Below are 23,322 nucleotides of genomic sequence, written 5' to 3'. Positions count from 1 at the left end.
AGGTTGGCCTCGAACTCACAGCAATCCACCTGCCTCTGCCTCCTGAGTGCTGGGATTAAAGGCATGTGCTACCACACCTGCCCAGCACATGTTAACTTTTGAGCACACCCTTGCCTGTGTTGTAATCACAGATCTATTTTATTTTATTTTTACTTAGGGTCTTAGTAGCCCTGTCTGGACTGGAACTCAGTATGTAAACCAACAGTCTGGACTTCATCTTGGAGTGATCTTTTTTTGACATAAAGTCTCATCAAATAACTGATCTGGAACATGCTTTGTAGACCTGGCTGGCCTTAAATTCACACAGATCCACCTGCCTCTACCGCCCAAGTGCTGTGATATGAAGGTGTTTGGCACCATGCTGGCTGAAGTGGTCCTCTTAACCATGTCTCTTGAAAATATGTTTCTTTTTTTTCCTGGGGGGAAAGGGTGGTGATGGTGGTGGTGGGAGGAGGGGGGTGTCTCATTATGCAGCCTTTGCTGTCCTGGAATTCACACACTATGTAGGCTGGCTCAGAGAGATCCACTTACCTCTGCCTTCTGAGAGTTGAGATTAAAGGAATGCAGTATCACACCTGGCTTTAGTCTTTCTAAAACTTACATTTATTTATTTGTGAGTGGGGTGTGTGTGTGTGTGTGTGTTCCCCTGTCTGTGTCTACGTCCTTGTTTGTTATTGTGCATGCTGTGGCATGTGTGTGCTGGTGCTTAGGGGACAACTTGGAGGAGATGGTGGCCCGAGGGTTGAACGCAGGACATATACTTGGCAATTGGTGCCTTTATCTGTGAGTCACCTCACCGGCCCTGCTTCCGCCTCTTAGAGACTAGGATTACAGGCATGTTCCACTTCAGCTGGCTCTCTTTTTCATTTTAAAATTTAAAAAGTATTTTATTTAGTTGGGCGTGGTGTTGCACACCTTTAATCCCAACACTTGGGAGGCAGAGCTCTCTGAGTTCGAGGCCAGTCTAGTCTTACATAGCAAGTCCAGGACAGCCAGGACTACAGGAGAAACCCAATATAGAAAAAAAATTTTTTAATGTATATATACGTGTGTGTGTGTGTGTGTGTGTGTGTGTGTGTATGAGTTTGTGCACCTGAGTTTATTACTTGAGGAGGCCAGGAGAGGGTGTTGGATCCCCTGGTGGGTTGTAAGCCACCTGATGTAAGTGCTGGGAATTGAACTGAACACAGTCCATCTGCAAGAGGAGGAAGGGCCTTAACTGCTGAACCCTCTTACCAGCCTCCTGGGTTCTGTCAGCTCTCACTGTGTTGCCAGCTAGCTGGACCTTACTGTGCAGGACAGGCTGGCGTGCATGCAGTGATGCTCTTGCTTCGGCCTCCTCAAGTTTAGGACAGACAGAGGCAAACATGCCTGACTCTAAGAAATTTGTGATGGTCAGTAATATTTTTTTCATGACTTCTGTGTGAATTGCTCTCATTTTGTGCTTCTGGCTTGCTTCCCAGTGTCTGCTTTTAATTGTTTCATTAACTCACAATTCTATCTTTTATCCATTTTGAGTTTATGATAATGAAATTTGAGATATGAGCCTACTTTATTGCCATTACCATAATATCCCTTTTATATTCTATTTTTGAACATAATATAAAATTGTAGCGTTAGCCACAATGAACAGCAAAGTATAAATCTTTCTCTAAGCCATGGTTCTCAACTCGTAGGCCAAGACCCCCAGAGGTGGCTAGAACTGCCCTTTCCCAGGGGGGTTGCCTAAGACCATCAGAAAATACAGATGTTTACATTACGATTCAAAAAAGTAGCAAAATTACAGTTATGAAGTAACAGCAAAAATAATTTCATAGGGCTGGAGAGTTGGCTCAGTGGTTAAGAGCACCATCTGTTCTCCAAAAAACCCGGGTTCAATTCCCAGCACCCATCGCACCTCACAACTGTCTGCAACTCCAAGATCTGACACCTTCACACCAATGCACATAAATTTAAAAATTAAATAAAAATACTAAAAAAAAAATTATTGTATGGTTGGAATCACCACAACATGAACTGAACTATATTAAATGGTTGCGGTACTAGGAAGGTTGAGAACTACTGCTTTAAGTAGTGATAAGATCTGTAGTGGGGTTTTCATTTTTAGCTGAAATTAAAAATTCTAAGTATTTTCTAAAGGCTCAAATTGTTAATACATGAGGTTTTGCAGGCTATATTATGTATGCCTTTGCACCTATCTAGTTCTTTCTTTGCATTGTGAAAAGTAGTTGTAGTTATTATATAAATGAATAGGTAGCAGCTTTTCAATAAAACTTTATTTACAAAAAAGATATGGCAATAACTGTTAGCATGAGATGTTAATCATTATGGAAAGAAATGCCCTTTAACATCTGATTATTAGAAAAGGTGACAGAAGTAATTTAAGAATTGTAGTAGCTACTGCTCTGAGAAAAAGATGGGGAAAGTTTCATCTTACACAAGCTTCATCTGAAATGGAAGTAGTCAAAGATTAAGTTCCTTGTGACTGAAAGCAAAAAACAGCATGTAACTCACTCTCTTCTTCATGCTTAGGCTGGGACACAGGGCCTGGTTCTTGTTCTTCAAGTGCTCTCTATCACTGAGTCCTAAGTACAACTTTGAAAAGTAAAGGAAGTTATTAATAAAATAACTTCTGGTCCTACTGTTTTTCTTTTCTTTTCTCTTTTCTTTTTTTCTGAGACAGGGTTTCTCTGTGTGTAGCCCTGGCTGTCATGGACTCACACTGTATACCAGGCATGCCTCAAACTCACAGAGATCTGCCTGCCTCTGCTTCCCAAGGGCTGGGATCAAAGGCATGCACCACCACACCAGCTGTTTTTCTTATTTTATCAGTAATTGCTTGATGTATCCTAGTTTTGAGATTTTCACAACTGATTTATGATGTGCTTTAAAATGTTTTCTTGGGGCTAGGACTGTGGTTCAGTCTTTAGAGTTCATACACTGGGGTTTGATGCTCAGCACTACATAAAAACCAGGCATGCAAGCCCAGTGCTTGGAGGTGAAAACTGGAAAATCACTGTTTCTCCTAAGCCATAGAGTTTGAGGCCAATCAGACTATGATACATGAGGTCCTGGCTCAAAAATAGAATAAAAATATTTCCCCATTTGCTTTAGGAACCAGATTGGCTAATCCTTTTCTTATGTTACAGGTGTTCCACATCATATCTGGTAAATGGGGAAAATTTGTGGTTTGTGTTTTTGAAACCAGAATAAGATATAAAAGTTCAAAATGTGGGCTGGAGAGGTGACTCAGAGGTTAAGGGCACTGACTGCTCTTCCAGAGATTCTGAGTTCAATTCCCAGCAACCACATGGTGGCTTACAACCATCTATAATGTGATCTGATGCCCTCTTCTGACCTACAGTTGTATGTGCAGGCAGAACACTGTAGACATGATAATAAATTAACTAATTAAAAAAAAGATTTATTTTTTAAAAAAAACACTATCTGAAAAAAAAAAAAAAAGAAAGTTCAAAATGTTTTCTAGGGGCTGGAGAGTTGGCTCTGTAGCTATGAGCAGCGGCTGCTGTTCCAGAGGACCCAGATTCAATTTCCAGCATCCTCATGACAATTGACACCATCTGTAGTATCAATTCTGGGGGATCTGACATTCTCTCTTGCCCTCTGTGGGCACCAGGCATGCACATGTTACATAAAAACATACTAGGCACAATAACCAGACCCATAAAATAAAACGAAAATTAATGAAAAATGCATTCTGGTTATGTCTTAATACTGGTTTAGGATTATTTTATAGATTAAATTGAAAAGATTGAATGAACTGATGTATATATGCTTTTTGGTATTCATTGAGAAGTCACGTTATTTTTGTGTGTGCATGTATGTGTATGGATTTGTGTGTGTGTGCATGTAGGTCAAAAGGGCACTTCAGCTGTTGTTCCTTAGGATCTAGCTTAACACCTCCTCACCCCCCAGCGTCTCATTTTGAGGCCTGGTGCTCACTGATTAGAACACTATTGCAGATTAGTCATCCTTGGGAGTCCACTTGTCTTTCTCTCTCCAGTTACAGCATTACAAAGGCCAATGCCAAGCGGGCGCAATGGCTGTAATCCCAGCACTCAGGAGGCAGAGGCAGATGGATCCTCCCTGAGTTCCAGGCTAGCCTGGTCTACAAAGTGAGTCTAGGCCAACCAAGGCTATACAGAGAAACCATGTCTTTAAAAAAAAACAAACAAAAACCAAAAAAACCCTAACACCCTAACTAACAAAAAGGTGCATTGCCAGCAAGCTCAGCACGTGGGTGCTGGGGCTGGAACACAGGTGCTTTTGGGTGTACTATAAGCATGTCCCTCTCTGACCCATACATATGCCCAGCACACCTCCCTCCCCCATCTCAGTTTATACTTTGTGTTCTCTTTTGTGCAGGTAGTTGCTTTTATAGATATAGTCTCTGTCCAATAATTATGTTTTCACTATTGGACTCACTGGCTTGCTTAAGCATTTAAGATTGAAAGAGCAGTTAAGAACTCTTGCAAAGGACCCAAATTTGGTTGCTAGCACACACATTAGACAGTTCACAACTGCCTGCAATTTCAGCTCCAGGGGGATCCCACACCTTTATTCCCCACAGGCACATGTACTTGTTTTGGATTCAATACCCAGCACCTCTTCCCAAAAATACTCATAAACAGCGAGCTCCCACTTGAGTTATTATTTCCGTAAACAAGCACAGAGTATGGTATGGGGGGGGGGGGGGGCGGCTAGAACAAGACTTTCTGACTAAGAGCACTGGTGGCTCTTCCAGAGGACCATGTTCGCGTCCAGTGTCCATACAGTAAGTCACAATCATCTGTAACTCCACTCCCAGAAGATCCAATGGCCTCTTCTGGCCTAAGTGGCCACCAGGCATACAAACTGTGCACAAATATGCATGTAGGCAAAACACTCATATAGAATTTTTTAAGTGTGACATTCCACAAAACAAAGAATAACTTCTGTAAAAAAATAGTTTCCACTGCTCAGCAGCCATAAATCATTGAAGCTACCACTATCCTGGGTAGAATAACGTGAATGTTATGGGAGTAAACAACTTCTTTCTCATATTGTGAGACACTTATCTCAAATACCTCACTCTTATTATGAGATACTTAAACCTCGAAACATAACGCTTGATAGAATTAAACAAGTGGGGGGGAAAATAAACAAAAACTCAAAAACTCAAATAGGAAGGCCAATGTGGTAGCACATGCCTAATTCCCAACATTCAGGAGGTAAAGGCAGAATGATCAGTTCAAGGTCAACCTCAGCCACAGAACAAGTTGTAGATTAGTCTGGGATACACAAAACTGTTCCCATGTTCTTAATTTTTAAAAATGTAGATGTAGATGCAGTTGGTTCAGTGATGGGCCCTGGATTCAAGCCTCATCCTGGTCAAAAAAAAAAAAAAAAAAGTAGAACACAAAATGACTTGTGAAAAAAAAAAGAAAATCATGACCCACAAGCAGAACTAAAATTTATGCCCAGGCTCAGAAGTTATAAAGATAACATTTAACAGAAAGATCATCCAAACAGCTACTATTTAAAAGACATTATTAGAATGGAACTGGAGAGATGGCCCAGAGGTTAAGGCTCTTCCGAAGGTCCTGAGTTCAATTCCCAGGAACCACATGGTGGTTCATAACCATCTATAATATAATCAGGTGCCCTCTTCTGGTGTGCAGGTGTACATGCAGGCAGAACACTGCATACATAATAAATAAATCAATCTTTTTTAAGGACATTATTAGGATATGGAAACAAAAGAAAAATAATTGAAGGGGCTGGTTTCAGCTGGTGAAGGCTTGTTGCACAAGGATGCGCACCTGAGCTCAGGCCTAGGACTATCATTAAAAGCCTGGCATAATGGCACACACAGAGATTAAGCCATCTAGCTTAATCAGCAAGTACCAAGGCAGTGAGAGACTTTCTCAAAAGTACAAAGTAGACAGCCTCTGAGGAATGGAACCAAGGCTGACATTCCAGACATCATGTACACACACATGGGGGGGGGGGTAGGCGGGGGTATCCCTGAAGAGAGAGCACAAGCCAGGCGGTGGTGGTGCACACCTTTAATCCCAGCACTCCGGGAGGCACAGGCAGGTGGATCACGGTGAGTTCGAGGCCAGCCTGGTCTACAAAGCGAGTCCAGGACAGCCAAGGCTACACAGAGAAACCCTGTCTCGAAAAACCAAAACAAACAAACAAATATAACACATTTAACCCCAGCACTGGATGTAGATCTCCGAGTTTGAGGCCAGTCTAGTCTACAAACTGAGAACCAAGCCAGCCAGAGCTACATGAAAGACCTTGTCACTAATAACAACTATTATCTTTATTATTAATTAGTTAATCTTGCAAGGCAAAATATGCTCGATGGTACAATAATAACACAACTTATAGGAGTAAACAACTGCTTTTTGACTGAATTTACAGCCTGCTACTCTGGCAGGAATTGGTGCCAAACCTGGCTAAACACTCATGGCTGGGAAGGTTAGAGGCTTTAAAAGAACCTACTACTGTTATTTAGCCTAAATGAAGTGGTGTCAAACTGTACCCTACATATTTATGTGTATAGTCATGAATTAGTGTTGCTCTAAGCCTTGGTCAGAGAAGCTTCTGTTTTCAGTGGACAGCATGCAGTTAATTCAGAATTTCGTATCTGGTCAAAGTGCTGAGTGGTCAGCCCCAAACAAGACACCAAGTCACCCCTCTAAGGCTTGGGGAACTACACAAAAGGGGGTTGCAGTAGAAAGAATTAAGAGACAGAAGATGGTAGAAGTGATATGAAACACTGTATGCTGCGTCTGATGCAACCATTGCATTCATAAACTTACAACAACTCTGATTAAGTGTACTCAGTAGGACCAGCCAACCTCCCATCTGGATGGAAAAGGGACTCACTGGAAATTACTGATTGGTGGACAAAAGTCATTTTCTTCAACAATATAGTCACAAGTAGTAAGGTGCACGTTCTCAAGTAAATAATCTCCCACCCATACTCTTTCAAGGAACTCCAATTAAACTCAGTGGATGACAAAAATAAAATTAAGAGAGGCAGCTAGGCGAGGTGGCGCAGGCCTTTAATCCTAACAGTTAGGAAGAAAGATCACTGTGAGACGAAGACCAGCCTGATGTACAAAGTAAGTCCAGGACAGCCAGGGCTATAAAACTCTGTCTCAGGAAAAAAAACAAAAAAAGAAAGAAAATAAGAGAGGTGTCTGTTGAAAAGAATGGGTTCAGTGTGAGAAAGAGGTAAGAGAAGGTAATGGAAGATGAAAATTACCAAAATGCACACTATGCATGTATAAAGTTGTTACAAAGATATTTAAGTAGATGAAGGAAAGTATCTTTTTAGACATAGGGCCTTAACCGACAATTTTTACTATCAATGTGATTTACAGTGAACTCATTTTTATTTTGAAAGCATCCTGAGCCAATACTGTATCACCCTCTGAGAGGGTTTATCTCCTTTATGTAGATGAGCGTCACCTACCTGAGTAAACTCCAATAAGCATCTAGACAAGTTTCCTTGGATGGCAATACCTCATACACCACAGCAGAGGACAGGACAGCCATGGAATGCAAACCAAAAAGGAGCATTCCGTAAATGCTTTAGTTCATGCCTTGAGTCCCTCCCTGCCCTGACTCTGCTCAGTGATGACTGTTACCTGAAAATGTGAGATGAAATAAACCCATGCAGGGAGTCCTGGAGTCTAGAAGAAAACTACCTAATCATGAGAACCCAGGGAGCAAGCCAGCAAGCAGCATTTCTCCATGGTTTTTGCTTCAGGTTACTTTATGAGCTCCTGCCCTGACTTGCCTCAGTGTTGTACTGGAAATACAAGGCAAATAAACTCCCCTAAGCTGCTTCTGGTCTAAGTGTTTTATCACAGCAACAGAAAGAAACTTAGAGTAAGTATGTAAGTATTAACCCTGAGAAAGCTGAACTGTTAGCAGGCCACAGCACCCTGGGCACACCCACTCCCATCTGATGTCAGAAACTATGAAGAGGGCATGCCTGGAAGGTAAGGAGAAAGCACACTCAGGAAAACAACAAAATGAAACCAAAGAGCAGGAGGAGCCAATTCCCAATTATACTTGGAAATTTAACAGGGCTTTGAGGAATAGTTAAAAATAAAAAGAAAGTCAACAGAATTGTAGATTTAAATGTAACAATCCAACTTTATCTAGTTACAAAGAAAACCAACCACAATTAAAGAAAATAGTATTTACAAAAGAATATGGAAGACTCACCGAAACGGATTATGTAATGACCCATAAATGAGTCCACTGCAAGTTGTCAGAGCCCAAGAAAGAAAAACACATGCAATATTTCCTAAACTCATCTGACCATAAATCTTTCAAGCTAAAGGCATCTCAAGGCCTACTACTGTTTCTCAGAACACTATGAGAGCCAGGTGTGGTGGCACTCACCTGTAATCCCAGCACTCGAGAAGCAGAGGCAGGCCAATCTCTGTGAGTTCAAGGCCAGCCTGATCTACAAAGAGAGTCCAGACCAAAGAAGGCTACACAGAGAAACCCTGTCTTGAAAAACCACAAACAAACAAAAAAAAAAAAAAAAACACTACGTTTTTTCTTAACATTTCATCCTATTTTTCCTTCCATCTATAACAAAATCCAAGAATCAATAAAAAATAAAAAATTTCCCTCCCTTGATCATCAGTGCAAGCAAAAGCCCTTAAACAAGAACAAGCCTAACATATTTAGGAAACAGCTTGGAGGCCAGAATAGCTGAAACAGCACAACAGAAAAAGTATTAAGATATAAAATCACAAAGTTAAGCTGAGATCACAGTACTGAAGACGTTGCATCTTGGTAAGAAGTTTTAATGTAATTTTAACAAACTATTATCTGATTTGTATTTTACTTCTTTTTAAAGATTTATTTTATATTAGTGTATTTCTTACATGTATGAGTGCTTTGCCTGCAAGTACGTATATATGCGTGCCTGGTACCCACGAAAGCAATTTTCCCTTTTGTTGTTTCTTGTTTTGTTTTGTTTTGTTTTGTTTTTGTCTGTTTTGGGGAGGAGGATTGTTTTATTTTCCAAGATGGGGTTTCTCTGTATGCCCAAGTCTGTCCTAGAACTAGCGCTACAGACCAGGCTGGCCACGAACTCAGAAATCCATCTGCCTCTGCCTCCCAAGTGATGTGATTAAAAATGAACACCACCATGACCCAGCATAATTTACATTTTTTAAAGATCTCTCTGTGTCTATGTTAAGAAGAAAATGAAAACTGGGCAGCAAGTAGGAAGCTCTGCCAGCTATGGAAGAAATAACGAAGACTGAATAGCTTAAACCAGAATTACATGTATCTGCCAAAGAAAAATGCCCAGGTAAATAAATCTACATGAACTATGTTGATTGGTTTTAGCTTTTTATATACATTTCGTTTGTTTGCACTAGTGTTTGCCTCAGTGTATGCCTGTGCACCAATTTGTACAGTGCCTGTGGACTAGCAGAAAGCATCCTATCCCCTAGGCTAGAATCAGTTGTGAGCTACCATGGAAATGCTGGGAACTGAAAGCAGGTCCTCTGGGAGACGCCAGTGTTCTTAACCACTGTACAACGGTTCCCACCCCTTGCTTTGTATTTTCATGGTACTTAGGATGGAATCCCAGGCCTCACACATGCTAGGTAAGCAAGCACTCTACAACTGAACTATATCCTTAACTATGCTAAGATGACAGACCATTTTCTTTGCTTGGCACAGAATATCTTATTCTCTTGAGACAATTTGTCTGCTTACAGTAGTTCCCTCATCTTAGCCTCTTCCTGTTAGGAATGTTCTAAGGTTCAGTTACTGGCCCTCTTTTTTTCATATCATCTTCACTCCAGTGGTGACTTTATCCTTATACAGACAGACAACTTCATCACCAATAATTCCCAACTGTGCTAGGCAGTGGTGGCACTCATCAGGCAGGTGGATCTCTGTGAGTTCAAGGCCAGCCTGGTCTACAGAGAGAGTCCCAGGACAGCCAGGGCTACACAGAGAAACCCTGTCTTGAGAAAAACAAATTCCCAGTTGTACACCTTCCCTTAAACTCAAACTCATACTACTGGACTAGAAAGCAAATAACCCAAACAGACCAAATGGACTTTCTAGCCTTTCTCCAAACTTGGCCTCTTAAATTGGTCTTCTCTACTTGCGATGATAGCAACTCCATCATTGAAAATGCTCAGTGATGGGCCAGGTGTAGTGGCGCACACCTTTAAACCCAGCACTGGTGAGGCAGAGGCAAGGGTATCTCTGTGAGTTCCAGACCAGTCTGGTCTACAAAGTGAATCCAGGACAGCCAGGGCTACACCGGGAAACCCTGTCTCAAAAAAAAAGAAAGAAAGAAAGAAAAAGAAAGCCCATGCCGTCTCTTTTTTACTCAGGAGTATTCTCTTCCAAGTGTGTCAACCAATCCCAGTTCTTCCTTCAAATTATATCCACACCTGGAGCTGTGTTTATAGTACCACTTCCCCTCAGAAAAAAGAAAAAGACATACAAAATGTAACCAGGGAGCTAAAGATATAACAGTTGGTAGACTGGTTGCCTAGCAAGCAAAAAGAGGTGGGCTAGATCCCAAGTACCATATAAACTAGAAACTAGAGGTGGTGGTGCAAGCCTGTAATCTTAGCATGGGAAGGAGGGCAGTATTCCAAGGTCATCTTCTGCTACATAGTGAGTGTGAGACCAGCCTGAGTTATGTAAGACTCTGTTTCTTTACAATAAAAACGTCTGGAACTCTCAATTGAAAAAATCTAGAACTCTTCTTAAAAAAAAAAAAAAAAAAAAAAAAAAATCAATAAACAAGTATGGTGGTCCAAGCCTGTAACCCCTGCACTCAGAGGGTGGCCACGGCAGAGTGGGAAGCTAACAGTCACCCTCAGCTCCACTGTCAGTTGAGGGCCAGTCTGGGATAAATGAGACCCGGTCTCAAAAGAGGGGAGGCTGGGAGTGGGAGGACCAAAAAGGTGGCTCAGTGGGCAAAGGTGCTTGCTGCCCAACTTAACAAGCAAAGTTCAAGCCCCAGAACACAGAGTTGAAAGAGAGAACTAATTCCTACTTCAAGTTGTTATCTGACCTTAACTCGTTCTCTGTGGTGCTGAATTTTTGTTTTAATCAGTACTTATCTGAATAACATTCAGCAAGTATGGTATGCTTTTATATCCTCTCTCGTCTCTGATATTTCTAATTCCACATATTTACTATACAATTTTAAAGATACTTTTTAAAATACTTTACCATTTTAAAGATGCTTACTGATTCCAAATAGTTCAAACTTCTAAGCTCAGGTTTTTCTATAAGTGACTCATAAAATGACATCTCTTCCAACTCTTAGTTTCTCAGCTATGAAATGGCAGGACAGGCATGATCAAAGACCTGGTCTGTCTTACTGTTATACCTAACAGTAAGATCACTGTTAAAGTTCTTAACAGATAAGCATGCTCCATAAGCCATAGTGATGCACAAGCATAAGCTGGGTGCCCTCACTGTGCTGTGGAAATCTCTGAAATGAACAGAAAAGCCGGTGTTTGGGGCAGCGGAGCTCAACAAGCTGGTTCCAACACTACATTTTACGTCTGGAGTCAAACCGGCTCTTCCACTTACTTGTTACACCTTAAATTACTCAATCTCTGAGTCATATCTATAAATGGAAATAATAGCAACTTGATAGAATAATTTTGTAGGTTAGAGATGATACACATATACATGTGTATCTGTGGCCAAAAAAAAAATCTAATAGAGGATTTTTTTTTTTAAAGATTATTTCATCAGCCAGGCATGGTGGCACACGCCTTTAATACCAACACTCGGGAGGCAGAGGCAGGCGGATCACTGTGAGTTCGAGGCCAGCCTGGTCTACAATGAGAGTCCAGGACAGCCAAGGCTACACAGAGACACCCTGTCTTAGAAAAAAAAAAAAAAAAAGATTATTTCATTATTTTTAATTTTCCTGTGAAGACCAGTAGTCAAATCTTCCAGATGGAGAGTTACAGGTAGGTGGTTGTGAGCCACCCAATATGGGAACAAACTCTGTCCACTTCAAGAGCAGCAGTACATAATGCCAGGCAGAGGTGGTAGCACACACCTAAAATCTTAGCAGGCAGGGGGGGCAGTAGTATGTGCTCATAACCGCTAAACCATCTCTCTAGCCTCATGAAGGTTTCTTTTTAAAGATTTATTTATTTTTATTTTGTGTGTGTGTTTTAACTGCATGTATGCAAGTGAACTAAGTACACACCTTATATCTACAGAGACCAAAGAGGTTGTTAGATGCCATAGAACTAGAATTACAAATGGTTGTAAGCCTCCAAGTGGATGCCAGGCGCCAAGCCAAGGTCCTCCGCAAGAGCTGTGAGTGTTCTTAACCACTGAGCTACCTGTCCAGGCCCAACGATTGTATTGCTATTATTTTAATTTTTTGATTGTTTTTCAAGACAGGGTTTCTCTGTGTACCCTTGGCTATCCAAGACTCACTTTGTAGACCAGGCTGGTCCCCAACTCACAGTGATCCACCTGCCTCTGCCTCCTGAGTGTTGGGATTAAAGGTGTGCACCACCACACCCAGCTTATTTTAATTTTATATGTCCGGTTGTTTTACCTACATGTATCTCTAAGTAAACCATATGCACACCTAGTGCCAGAGACCAGAGAGGACAATGGATCCCAGGAACTGAAGTTACAGATGGTTATGAGCCTCCATGTAGGTGCTGTCAATCAAACCCAGGTCCTCTGGAAAAGCAACAAATGTTCTTAAGCGTCAATCCCTCTCTCCGCCTCAAGGACATTTGTATTTTTGTTTTGTCATTTACATCTTCTTCAAATGGATTAATTGCAGAAGCAGATACAAACCACCACTGAGGTAGATGATGATATTCACTTAGAAACTCCATGTGACAGGATTAGGAAAGGGAGAAATAACTAGCAGTAACCAGGCAATAACAAGGGTTTGCTTATTAAATTTGTTCTTGCTTGCCTGCTTTTCTCTAAAATCAGCATAGAAAGACTTCACTTTTGGACTGGAGAGATGACTCAGCATTTAAAAGTACTCACTGCTCTTCTAGAAGACATGGGTTTGATTCCCAACATTTATATGGTAGCTTACAACCATCTGAAACTCCAGTTTCTGGGACTCCAATGTCCTCTTAGGAAGTTTGTTGGAACTGGGCACACAGATGGTATATAAACTATGTATAGACAAAACACCCATACATACAAAATAAAAATAAAGATAAAGAGCCAGGTATGGTGGCACACACCTCTGATGCCAGCTCCTGGCAGGCAGAGGCAGGTCAATTCCTCAGTTCAAAGCCAGCCTGGTCTACAGACTGAGTTCTAGGACAGCCAGGGATGTCTCAGGAAACAAAACAGAAGGTGATCCTGATCCTGACTATACCTTTCAGGTGCTGAGATTACAGGTATGTACCACTGCTGCCAATTTGGACCAAACTCAGGCTTCCCCATCAAAATCACCATCAAAAAAATGTTACATGTAATAAAATACATTGCTGATTCACATAGTCAACATGCATACATAGAGTGACCAATAAATTAGAGATCTGATTATGAAACATAAAAAGGCTCTTAGAAAAAAAGAGAGTAACCCCGTAACATTGAGGAAGTAGCGATGTCAACTAAAAACAAAAAGTACTAGCCAACAGTGACGGACAGACCTTAAGAATTCTGATTTTACCTACACTCACAGCCTCTAGCCAACAGAAGTACTTGCAACATATATACTGCTACTCAGAAGGACTTGTATTTAGAATTAAGATTCAAAGCCAACATGGGAAAAAGTAAACAACCCAGGAGGAAAAAGAAGGGAGGAGGGTTTAACAAACATATCAAAGCCACATGCCTTTAATCTCAACACTCAGGAGGCAGAGGCAGGCGGATTGCTGTGAGGCCAGCCTGGTCTACAGAGTGAGTACAGGACAGCCAAGGCTACACAGAGAAAACTTGTCTCAAAAAAAAAAAAGAGCAAAAACAAACAAAAAACAAACATATCAAAACATCAGAAATCCATAGGACCGTCAGTTAAATTGAAAATGCATTCAATCTGATATCACTAGAGAAATACAGTGAAAACTACAATGCAAAGTCACTACACGCCCTTCTACAATAACTAAAAATAAAAAGATCAACAATGCTGTCTTGTTAGGGGTACAGTTGTCATGCTAGAACACCAGGACCTGAAACCCAAAGCAGGAACTGGAAAAGAGCAGGAGCCTGGAGGCAGGAGGCAGGAGCTACACAGAGGCTGTAGAGGAGTGCTGCTTACTGGCTTGTTCCTCATGGCTTACTCAGCCTGCTTTCTTATAGAACTCAGGAGAACCAGCCCAGGGACAGCACTACCCACAATGGCTGGGCCCTCCTTTATCAAGAAAATGCCCTACAGGCTGCCTACAACCAAACCTTATGTAGGCATTTTTCAATTGAGGTTCCCATCTCTCCAATGAGTCTAGCCAGTGTCAAGTTGACATTAAACTACCCAGAGCACAAATACCTAGTGTTGACAAGCATCTAGAATAACAAACTCTCATGCAATACTGACAGGAACGCAAATCTGAGTAGCTACTAAAACTTAATACACATATGCCATGGCCTAATAATTTTTCTCAGTTACCCAGAGAGTGGTGGCACACACCTTTAATCCCACTCAGGGACACAGAGGCAGACAGGCAGATCGCTGTGAGTTTGAAGCCAGCCTGGTCTACAAAGAGAGTCCAGGATAGCCAAGGCTACAGAGAAGCCCTGTCTTGAAAAACAAAACTAAATAAATAAAATGTCCATCAGTTGCCGGGTGTAATAGCACATACCTTTAATCCCAGCACTTGGGAGGCAGAGGCAAGCGGATCTCTGAGTTCAAGGCCAGCCTGGTCTACAAAGTCCAGAAGAGGCAAGACTACAAGAGAAACCCTTTCTCAAAACACCAAAAATAAAAATAAAAAGTCCATCAGTAATAGAATGGGTAAAACAAGGCTTATTTACATAATGCAGCGATGAAAATGAATTTGTCTCACAAATGTAAAGTTAAGCTAAAGAATTCCAATGAAGTACATCAGTGTTGGAGCCTTCATGAAACCTGGCTGCCCTGTGTCCTTCTCCTGAGCATTACCCTGACTTAAGTCTAGTCCTCAACCTATGGTGCTGGCTTTCAGATGCTCCAAGCCCACCAGCCCCTCCACCCTCCTCCCAAGGAGGCCTGTCACCTCTTTGGTCCCAGATTCTTTATCCCCACCCTCAAAGGCAGAGTTGCCTCCTGAGTTGGAAGAAAGGTCAGGACTTGGAAGTATTGAGGTTAAGGTTGAATATGAGGCTGTCTGCTTGTGACTCACTGACCACTTAGAGCCTCCTTGTCCTCTCTCCCTGGGCTTGTGACCTCACCCTTGTGGCATCCTCACTGCCTTTCTGGGAAGGCCTTCCCTCCCTTAGAACACCAACTGCCACTGTCACTGGGCTGTTTCTGCCATGCCCAGGGCACAGTGAGGACAAGGACCCACTAGAACAAGCAGTGTTCAAAGCTGGATTTGAAGCTGCTTTCTGGCTGGTAGTTATGACCCAAAATGAGATAGTTCTGAGAAGTGCTGCGAGCCAAGAGACCTGAAGCATTCTCTGCTGGCCACTGACTGCAGGGCTGGCTAGGCTCTGCTAGTGTCTGCTAGAGCTGCACTTCTAGGATAGTGTGCACCCCAATGCCCCTGACCTGGGCCCTGTCCAGCAAGGTCAATGGTGTGTACATTCAGAATGGGCTCTCTATAGAATAGGTAAGATAAATCTCATTTGTCAAGCACAAGGAGTCCTGTGGTAGTGGCAGAACTCCTTAGATCCAAAGTGTGAGAAACCCATCAGAGCAGCTGGTACCACCACAGAGCGGATGGGTCTAGTGTAAGTAACCCATCAAAACAGCTGGTGCCACCATGGAACAGATGGGTCTATTTCAGATTGTTGGAATGGGCCTGGTGCATTCTGCCTCACCCTCTGGTCCACAGAGAGCCCTGACAGGACATAAAATTTAAAAAGGAAAAAAGAAGAAGAAGAGGAGGAGGAGGAGGAGGAAGAAGAAGAAGAAGAAGAAGAAGAAGAAGAAGAAGAAGAAGAAGAAGAAGAAGAAGAAACAACTCAATGAACATGGTACAAGAATAGGAATGTAAGGTAAATTAATGTTTCTTGCGCTGGATGTAATTTACAATGTATCTGTTTTCAGAAAGCTCACCCATCTAGTCTACTTTTTTCCTGTATGTCATGGGGGGTGGAGGAAGAGTATCTTACTACATAGCTCCAATAGTTACAGAACTCTCTAAATAGACCACCTGCCTCTGTCTCCCAGAATGCTGGGGTTAAAGAGGTGTAGCACCATGCCCAGCCATCTTTTTTTACACTTAACATTAAAAGGGTCCACAACTGGTATCAAGATTGCTAATTCTAAGCCGGGCGTGGTGGCGCACGCCTTTAATCCCAGCACTCGGGAGGCAGAGGCAGGCGGATCCCTGTGAGTTTGAGGCCAGCCTGGTCTACAAAGTGAGTCCAGGATGGCCAAGGCTACACAGAGAATCCCTGTCTCGAAAAACCAAAAAAAAAAAAAAAAAAAAAAAAAGATTGCTAATTCTTTCCTATCACCTTTACTATGCTCAAACAGCTGTCATATTCACTGTTCTTTAGAATTTAAACATTGGGGTGGGGGCCGGGCATGGTGGCACGTGCCTTTAATCCCAGCACTCGGGACGCAGAAGCAGGCGGATCGCTATGAATTCGAGGCCAACCTGGTCTACAAAGGGAGTCCAGGACAGCCAAGACTACACAGAGAAACCCTGTCTCAGAAAAAAAAAAAAAAAAAAAAAAAAAAAGAATTTAAAAATCGGAGCTGGAGAGATGGCTCAGAGGTTAAGAGCACCACTGACTGCTCTTCCAAAGGCCCTGAGTTCAATTCCCAGCAATCACATGGTGGCTCACAACAATCTGTAATGAGATCTGGCGCCCTCTTCTGGTGTATATACAGGCAAAACACTGTGTATATAGGATAAATAAATAAATCTTTAGAATTTAAACATCAATGTCTCTATGCATGTATCTATTGCCAATACTCACTACTTGTTCATTTATCCACTGTATTCGTTTCTTTTCTCATTACTGTGACAAAATACCTGACAAGAAGCAACTTAAAGGAGGATGGGTTCATTTTTGCTTACAGTCAGAACAAGGAAAACTGGTGACAGGGCTTTGGGGTAGCTGGTCACATTACATGCCCAGTCAGGAGCACAGAGCAATAAACAGACACCAGCTCACTTTCTTCTCTTCATGCTACGTAGAACACCAGCACAAGCAAGGTGCAGCTCACATTTAGGGTGGGTCTTCCCACTTCCAGGACATGCCCAGAGGTTTGTCTCTTCAGTGAGTCTACATCCTGTCAAACTGACAATCAATACCAAGCCTCTCGTGTATTACGCACCAAGCACTCTTAACATCCATTTATGTAAAGGCTTGCTGAGAATCTATGTAAAGGCCTGTGCTTCAGGCCACTGGCACGGCTTAGCAGGAAAAGGCACTTAGAGCCAAATTTGTCCACTTGAGTTTGGTTCCTAGCTTCAAGAAGTCAATAACCTTATACACAAATAATAGGAGAAAAGTACAGCCAGAAGGTGGTGCACACCTTTAATCCCAGCACTCAGGAGGCAGAGGCAGGTGGATCGCTGTGAGTTCAAGGCCAGCCTGGTCTACAAAGTGAGCCTATGACAGCCAGAGCTACACAGAGAAACCATGTCTTGAAAAAACAGAGACAGAGAGGGGGGCGGGGAGGAGGGAGGCCGGGAGGAAGGCGAGAGAGATACAGAGACGCACTCTAGTTGTATAGCTAAGGTATAAAGTAGATTTCTTGGAGGTGTAAACAGTCCCTACAGGATGAGTAGCAACTATCCTGTTAAGGGCATTTTCCCAGAGGGAGCAGTCTGAGCAAAGGGCACAGAGCTAAAAAAAAAAAAAAAACAGCTTGCTATATCTCAGGAAACAATGAACAGCTGCTCAATGTTGCTTGAGGCTAGTAACACCAAGACTGGACCAGAGTAGGATGAGCTGTCAAGACAGGGGAAGAAGATAGTAATCAACTTCAACCTTATCCAAAAGACAAGGATTAGGGAAGAAATGATTCCTTCAAAAGATTATTCAGGAAGCGGTATAAAGAGTGGAATTAAAGGGATAAGACTAGAAAAAGAAGTTTGGCTAGTAGGCAACTGTCCAACCACAGAAATAAGAGACTCAAACAAGAAAGCAGAAGCTACACCCAGATAGGTATGGTGACCCATGCCTTTAATCCTAGCACTCGAGAGGTAGAGGCCGGGAAATCTACCTGAATTTCCAGGCCAGTCTAGTCTACATAGTAAGTTCCAGGATAGCCAGAACTACACAGAGATCCTGTCTCAAAAAACAAAAATCAAAAAAGCTATATGTAATCTGGAGGAAAACTATACAAACAAAATACTGTCATGTTTAACCCCAGCACTGGTGAGGCAGAGGCAAGAGAATCTCTATGAGCTCCAGGCCAGCCACGGCTACACAGCAAGACCTTGTTTTAAAAAAAAAAAAAAAAGAGCCAGGTATGGTGTCTCACACTCAGGGAGGTAAAGGCAGAAGGAACTGTCAGTTCAAGGCCAGGCTGGTCTACAAAGTGAGTCCAGGATAGCCAGGTATATACAAATAAGCCAGGTGTGGTGGCGCACACCTTTCATCCCAGCACTCGGGAGGCAGAGAGGCAGGAGGATCGCTGTGAGTTCGAGGCCAGCCTGGTCTACAAAGGGAGTCCAGAACAGTTAAGGCTACACAGAAAAACCCTGTCTCGGAAACAAACAAAACAAAAAACAACAAAAACAAACAAACAAACAAATAAATAAATAAAGATTATAATTACAGAGCCCAGCTCCAGGGAAAGATCCAATCCCTCTAGCCTCAGAGAACACCTCCACTCATATGCACATAGCCCCACACAGATAGATACACAGATAATTAAAAATAATTAATCTTCCTAAAAACAAAATTTAGCTAACAATCTTTTTTTTCTTAACATTTACAGGGTGTTGGGACGTGAGCCTTAGTCCAGTTGCTGATCCTTGCTGCACACTGGTAAGGGGATGAGGATTAACTTTCCTATGAGATTAGTTTTCCTAAAATGTTACTTACATCATAATAATACCCAACTCTAGAATCTCCCATGCTGCAACTTGCCAAGTAAGTCCCTACAATGCCTAACGTTCATAGGCATCCCTGCAAGAACTGACCACTCTTACTGAATTGAACTCCTTACTTACACTTACCTAACCCTGTATAGATGTGCTATTTCCCTCCTGTTCCAAATCTGACTAAACAGCCTTCGTTTGCAGCACAATTCAAATCCTACCTGCGTGACTCCTCCTTCCTCAGAACTTGTAATCGCACTATCTCAACAGATATTTAATTGCTTCTCTGAATTTATAATTTACTTCAAATAACCTCTACATTCCTTGAGGGAAAGGGTTTATCCCACCGTCAGTCAGTGGATCTAACAGCATAGAACAAGGCTAACATAGAACAAAGAGTATGTAAGACAGAGACTCATGTATGAGCGGATGTGATAAGTGTATTACTTTTTCTTTCTGAAATAGCTAGTTAACTGATGCCAATGTGATTTTATCCTTATTTTGTTCAATAACTGAATACTTTCTTTCTATGTGTACAACCTGCACACTGGCAAAAACAAACCAACAAACAAAAACAACACAAAATGACAGCCAACATGTTGTTCCTATTCCTCGGATTTGTTTTGTTTTGGTTTTTTGAGACAGGGTTTCTCTGTGTAGCCTTGGCTGTCCTGGACTCACTTTGTAGACCAGGCCGGCCTCGAACTCACAGCAATCTTTCTGCCTCTCTGCCTCTGCCTCTGCCTCCTGAATGCTGGGATTAAAGGCCTTCGCCACCATGCCCAGCTTATTCCTCAGTTCTTTATGGACTAGAGAAACAATAGCACAATACAAAAGAAAACCCCCCAATAGTAGGACATTATCTCAACATAAGTAAACTATCAGAACACTACAGATACAAGTTATCAGACCAATTTTATATTACATATCTGTAATTTTTCATTTGCTTTTAGAATACAAATATAGCTTTTAAAACTACATTGCTTTCCATTTACCCTTAATTTTCCTCAATATTAGTCAAATTTTAAAAGTCTCACCAGGCAGTGGTGGCGTACACCTTTGATCCTAGCACTGGGAGGCAGAGGCAGGAGGATCTCTGTGAGTTCAAGAAAGTTACAGCCAGGACAGCCAGGACAACACAGAGAAATCCTAGAGTCTCACACATCTGAATTCCAGTAAGTTATTATTCAGTCCACCCAGATTTTAGGGAAGAATATAATTACCTATATCAACATTTTAAAAAACAGTCCATGTTTATTTAATACTAGTAAGTATAGTCAAAAATTTTTGACCAGATTAAACGCTACATCATGGGTTTAAATGCTAAGGAATTCTAAGACCAAAACTGTGACCTGTGACCACTTTTACTACCCATATAAATGTTTAGCAATCTAAAACATTCTCCAAAATATTTGTCCCCATCTCAATGTAAGCTACAACAAAAGCTTAAAACATTTGTAACAAATGCATACAAAACCCACAATGAATAAATGCCAAATCATAGCCATCAATATAAAAAAAAGTGACTAATTCTCCAAAACATACTGAAAAAAAAAAAAAAATCATTTATTTAGAAGCCTTCTGTTTAACAATGAGTAATATTAATAGTGCATTGATTTATAAAGGGCAAACTCAGGAACCTGAGACCTGGCTTGTTCAATTCCTATTTTACCACTGGCCTAGTCTTAGGTGCTGCACTAAATTGCTGGTTCCCTATATACTGACACAAGAAAAGCTTAACTGACATTTCCAGGTTTTTGACAACTGATTAAAGTCTATGAAGTACGTCAGGACCATGAGGGAACTCACTGTTAAGTATAAAATATCATACTTATCCAACGCAAAAACTACAGCTACCTGTTAGCACTAGTTCCAAGGCCAATCGGTGATTCTTTTGTGTCTTAGCAGGGCAAATCTGCTGTGAACTCTCAGAGAAAATAACTGCCTTCCAAATTTTCTGTTTTCTCAAAAAAAAAAAAAAAAATCATGTCACTATCCAACCCTAGAACTTGCAAAGGAAAACATGAAGTGTAGGGCCAGTTATTGATGGGCCCACATAGATTAGAAGCCATCAAGAATCACGGAGGAACTTTTCTTTGTTACCATAGCAGAAATGTGACCCCTGAAAATAATCTCAGAAAGCAATCCTTGTGAGTTGTACAAAGGGAACTGGCCCTATCCTTTCTTACCTAAAAGAACTCCACACGTTTAAGAAGAGTGCAGACAAGAAGGCAGAATTCTCTCAAAACGTTAAGCTAAACTGGGCAGGTGGTCCAGCACCTGCTCGGTGCTGAGCGCTGGGTACTGAAGAGGTTGCTCGGAAAAAGTGCTGATGCCATCTCCAGCTGCCCCTGAATGACAGTAACAATGCAAACACTGACAAAAGAGCTAGGAGGCCACCCAGAGCCCCTGCCTGGCAACACCTCTGCCAGAGCCTCCACATACAAAGCGACAAATCCCTCGAGAGGCCCTAGTCTGACAGATCTCCCAAGCGAGACCTAGAGTGGCAACAAGGAGGAGGGGAGAAAAGTACTGCCTGTCACTCCTTCCAGGGGCGCGGGGTATCTCGAAGGCGAGGGCAAAGGCTGCGGTACCCTCGGCTAGTTCCTGGCACGAGGACGGCGCCGACTCGTCCTTCCCCGCGGCAGCGGCCGTCCGCGGAGCCCCGCAGCCCGCGCTCGCCCCGGGCCGGCAACTCCGCGTCCAACTCCGCGGGCGCCAGGCCGCCGGCCGGAGCGCCGGGTGGGGGAGGCGGCGCGGCCCGGCACGCTCCCTCGGCACGCGGTCCGCGCCCGCCGCCCTCCGCCCGCGTCCCCGCCCGCCCTCCCGCCCGGCCCCGGCTGCCCAGCTCGGCCGCCCGGCGGCCTGGCGCCCTACCTGAGGCGGTGTACCAGCTCCCGGCGTGGCTGGCTTCCCGGCAGACCACTCGGTTGGACATCTTGGTGCCTGTGCCGCCTATGGTGCACGAGGATGAATGAGGAGGCGGCGGCGGCGGCGGCTCCGCGAGGGGACAGGACGCCGCGGGCCCAGCCCAGGAGGAGGCGGCCGCGGGGAGGGGACCGGCCCGGCCCAGGAGGAGGAGGAAGAGGAGGAGATGGCAGCTGGGGCGGGCGGCGGCAACAATCACCACAAACTCTGCCGGCCGCCGGAAGATGGGGCCCACGGCGGCTTCGCCCCGAGCCCCGCGGCCGCGGAGTCGCCGCCACTGCCCCGACCGGGCTGCTTCCGCGAGCCGCCCCGGGCCCCGCCGCGCGCGGCCTTCCAAGCCTCTGGCTGACCCCACCCCCGTGACTCCGCGTCCTCCCCCACCCGCCCCGCCCCCACCGCCAGGCCTCCCTCCTGCCGCGCGCCCGCCGGCCCCGCCCCGCGCCTCCGCCCGCTGGGCCGCGCGCTCAACGGCGGAAGCCGGACGGGCCCCGCGCCATCCCGGGTCGGGTGGCGGCGGGCGTGGCGGCGGGCGAGGCGGCGGCGATCGAAGCCACCCCCCACCCGCCCACAGCCCGGGGCCGGGGCCTGAACCCGGGGAATGCAGAGCACGGAAAGCCCACGCGTCCTTACTCGCCGCTCTACCGGGTCCGGCCCACTGAGCATGCCCAGCGCCGAGGCCGGGCCCGCCGAGGAGGCTCAGCGTGCACGCTCCGCTCTCCGGGGTTTAGCGCCAGCAGAGGCTGGGGGCAGGGCGCGGGGAGCAGGGTGCAGGACGCAGCCGCGAGGCTGGGTGAGCCTCTTCCCCCAGCCGCCTGGCTGGTCCCGGCACGCCGCGGGCTCGGCACGCACACGCGGTCGCTGCCCGCCAAGTCCAGCAGGGGTTCCCCCTTCCCCGGCGTCCTTGGTAGATTCCCACCCTCGGAGCGTCGCCCGGGAAGTTTCATTTGTAGAAGCGTTCTGGGGTGTCCGGTAAAAATGTAACCTTCGATTCCCAGGCTAACTCCTACCACCTAGTAGCGTCTTTGACACAGTTATATATACTAAGTGTATTTTAGCTGTAACTGCAGTGTGGCAAAGACTGTATCAGTTATTTCCTCCTATGTAAAATGGGGGATGACATTCGAAAGGGAGGGGTACCTAGGATTATAAATTAATCCGTGCGAGGCGCTTGACACGGAAAGGCATACTACAAATGTCACCTTTCACTTACAAA

At 43.9% G+C, this 23,322-nt stretch overlaps 1 protein-coding gene across 2 annotated transcripts in view; it reads right to left on the bottom strand.

Annotated features, from left to right (window-relative positions):
* The window catches only part of Memo1 (mediator of cell motility 1), a 94,051-nt gene extending 71,205 nt beyond the window's left edge, over positions 1 to 22,846 (bottom strand). The window contains exons 1-2 of one of the 2 annotated variants that reach the window (XM_051167757.1): positions 22,740 to 22,846; positions 22,059 to 22,136 (exon numbers count right to left, since the gene is read on the bottom strand). In XM_051167757.1, coding sequence (XP_051023714.1) covers positions 22,059 to 22,119 — 61 coding nt within the window. In that variant the 5' untranslated portion in view covers positions 22,120 to 22,136; positions 22,740 to 22,846. Of the gene's footprint in view, positions 1 to 22,058; positions 22,419 to 22,739 lie in introns of those variants that run through there. The other variant, XM_051167837.1, reaches the window with a different exon arrangement.
* Between the last annotated feature and the right edge of the window lie 476 nt (positions 22,847 to 23,322).

The sequence above is a fragment of the Acomys russatus genome, chromosome 1, assembly GCF_903995435.1.
Source record: "Acomys russatus chromosome 1, mAcoRus1.1, whole genome shotgun sequence".
Classification (NCBI taxonomy): domain Eukaryota; kingdom Metazoa; phylum Chordata; class Mammalia; order Rodentia; family Muridae; genus Acomys; species Acomys russatus.
This window is presented reverse-complemented; position numbering and strand designations above follow the sequence as displayed.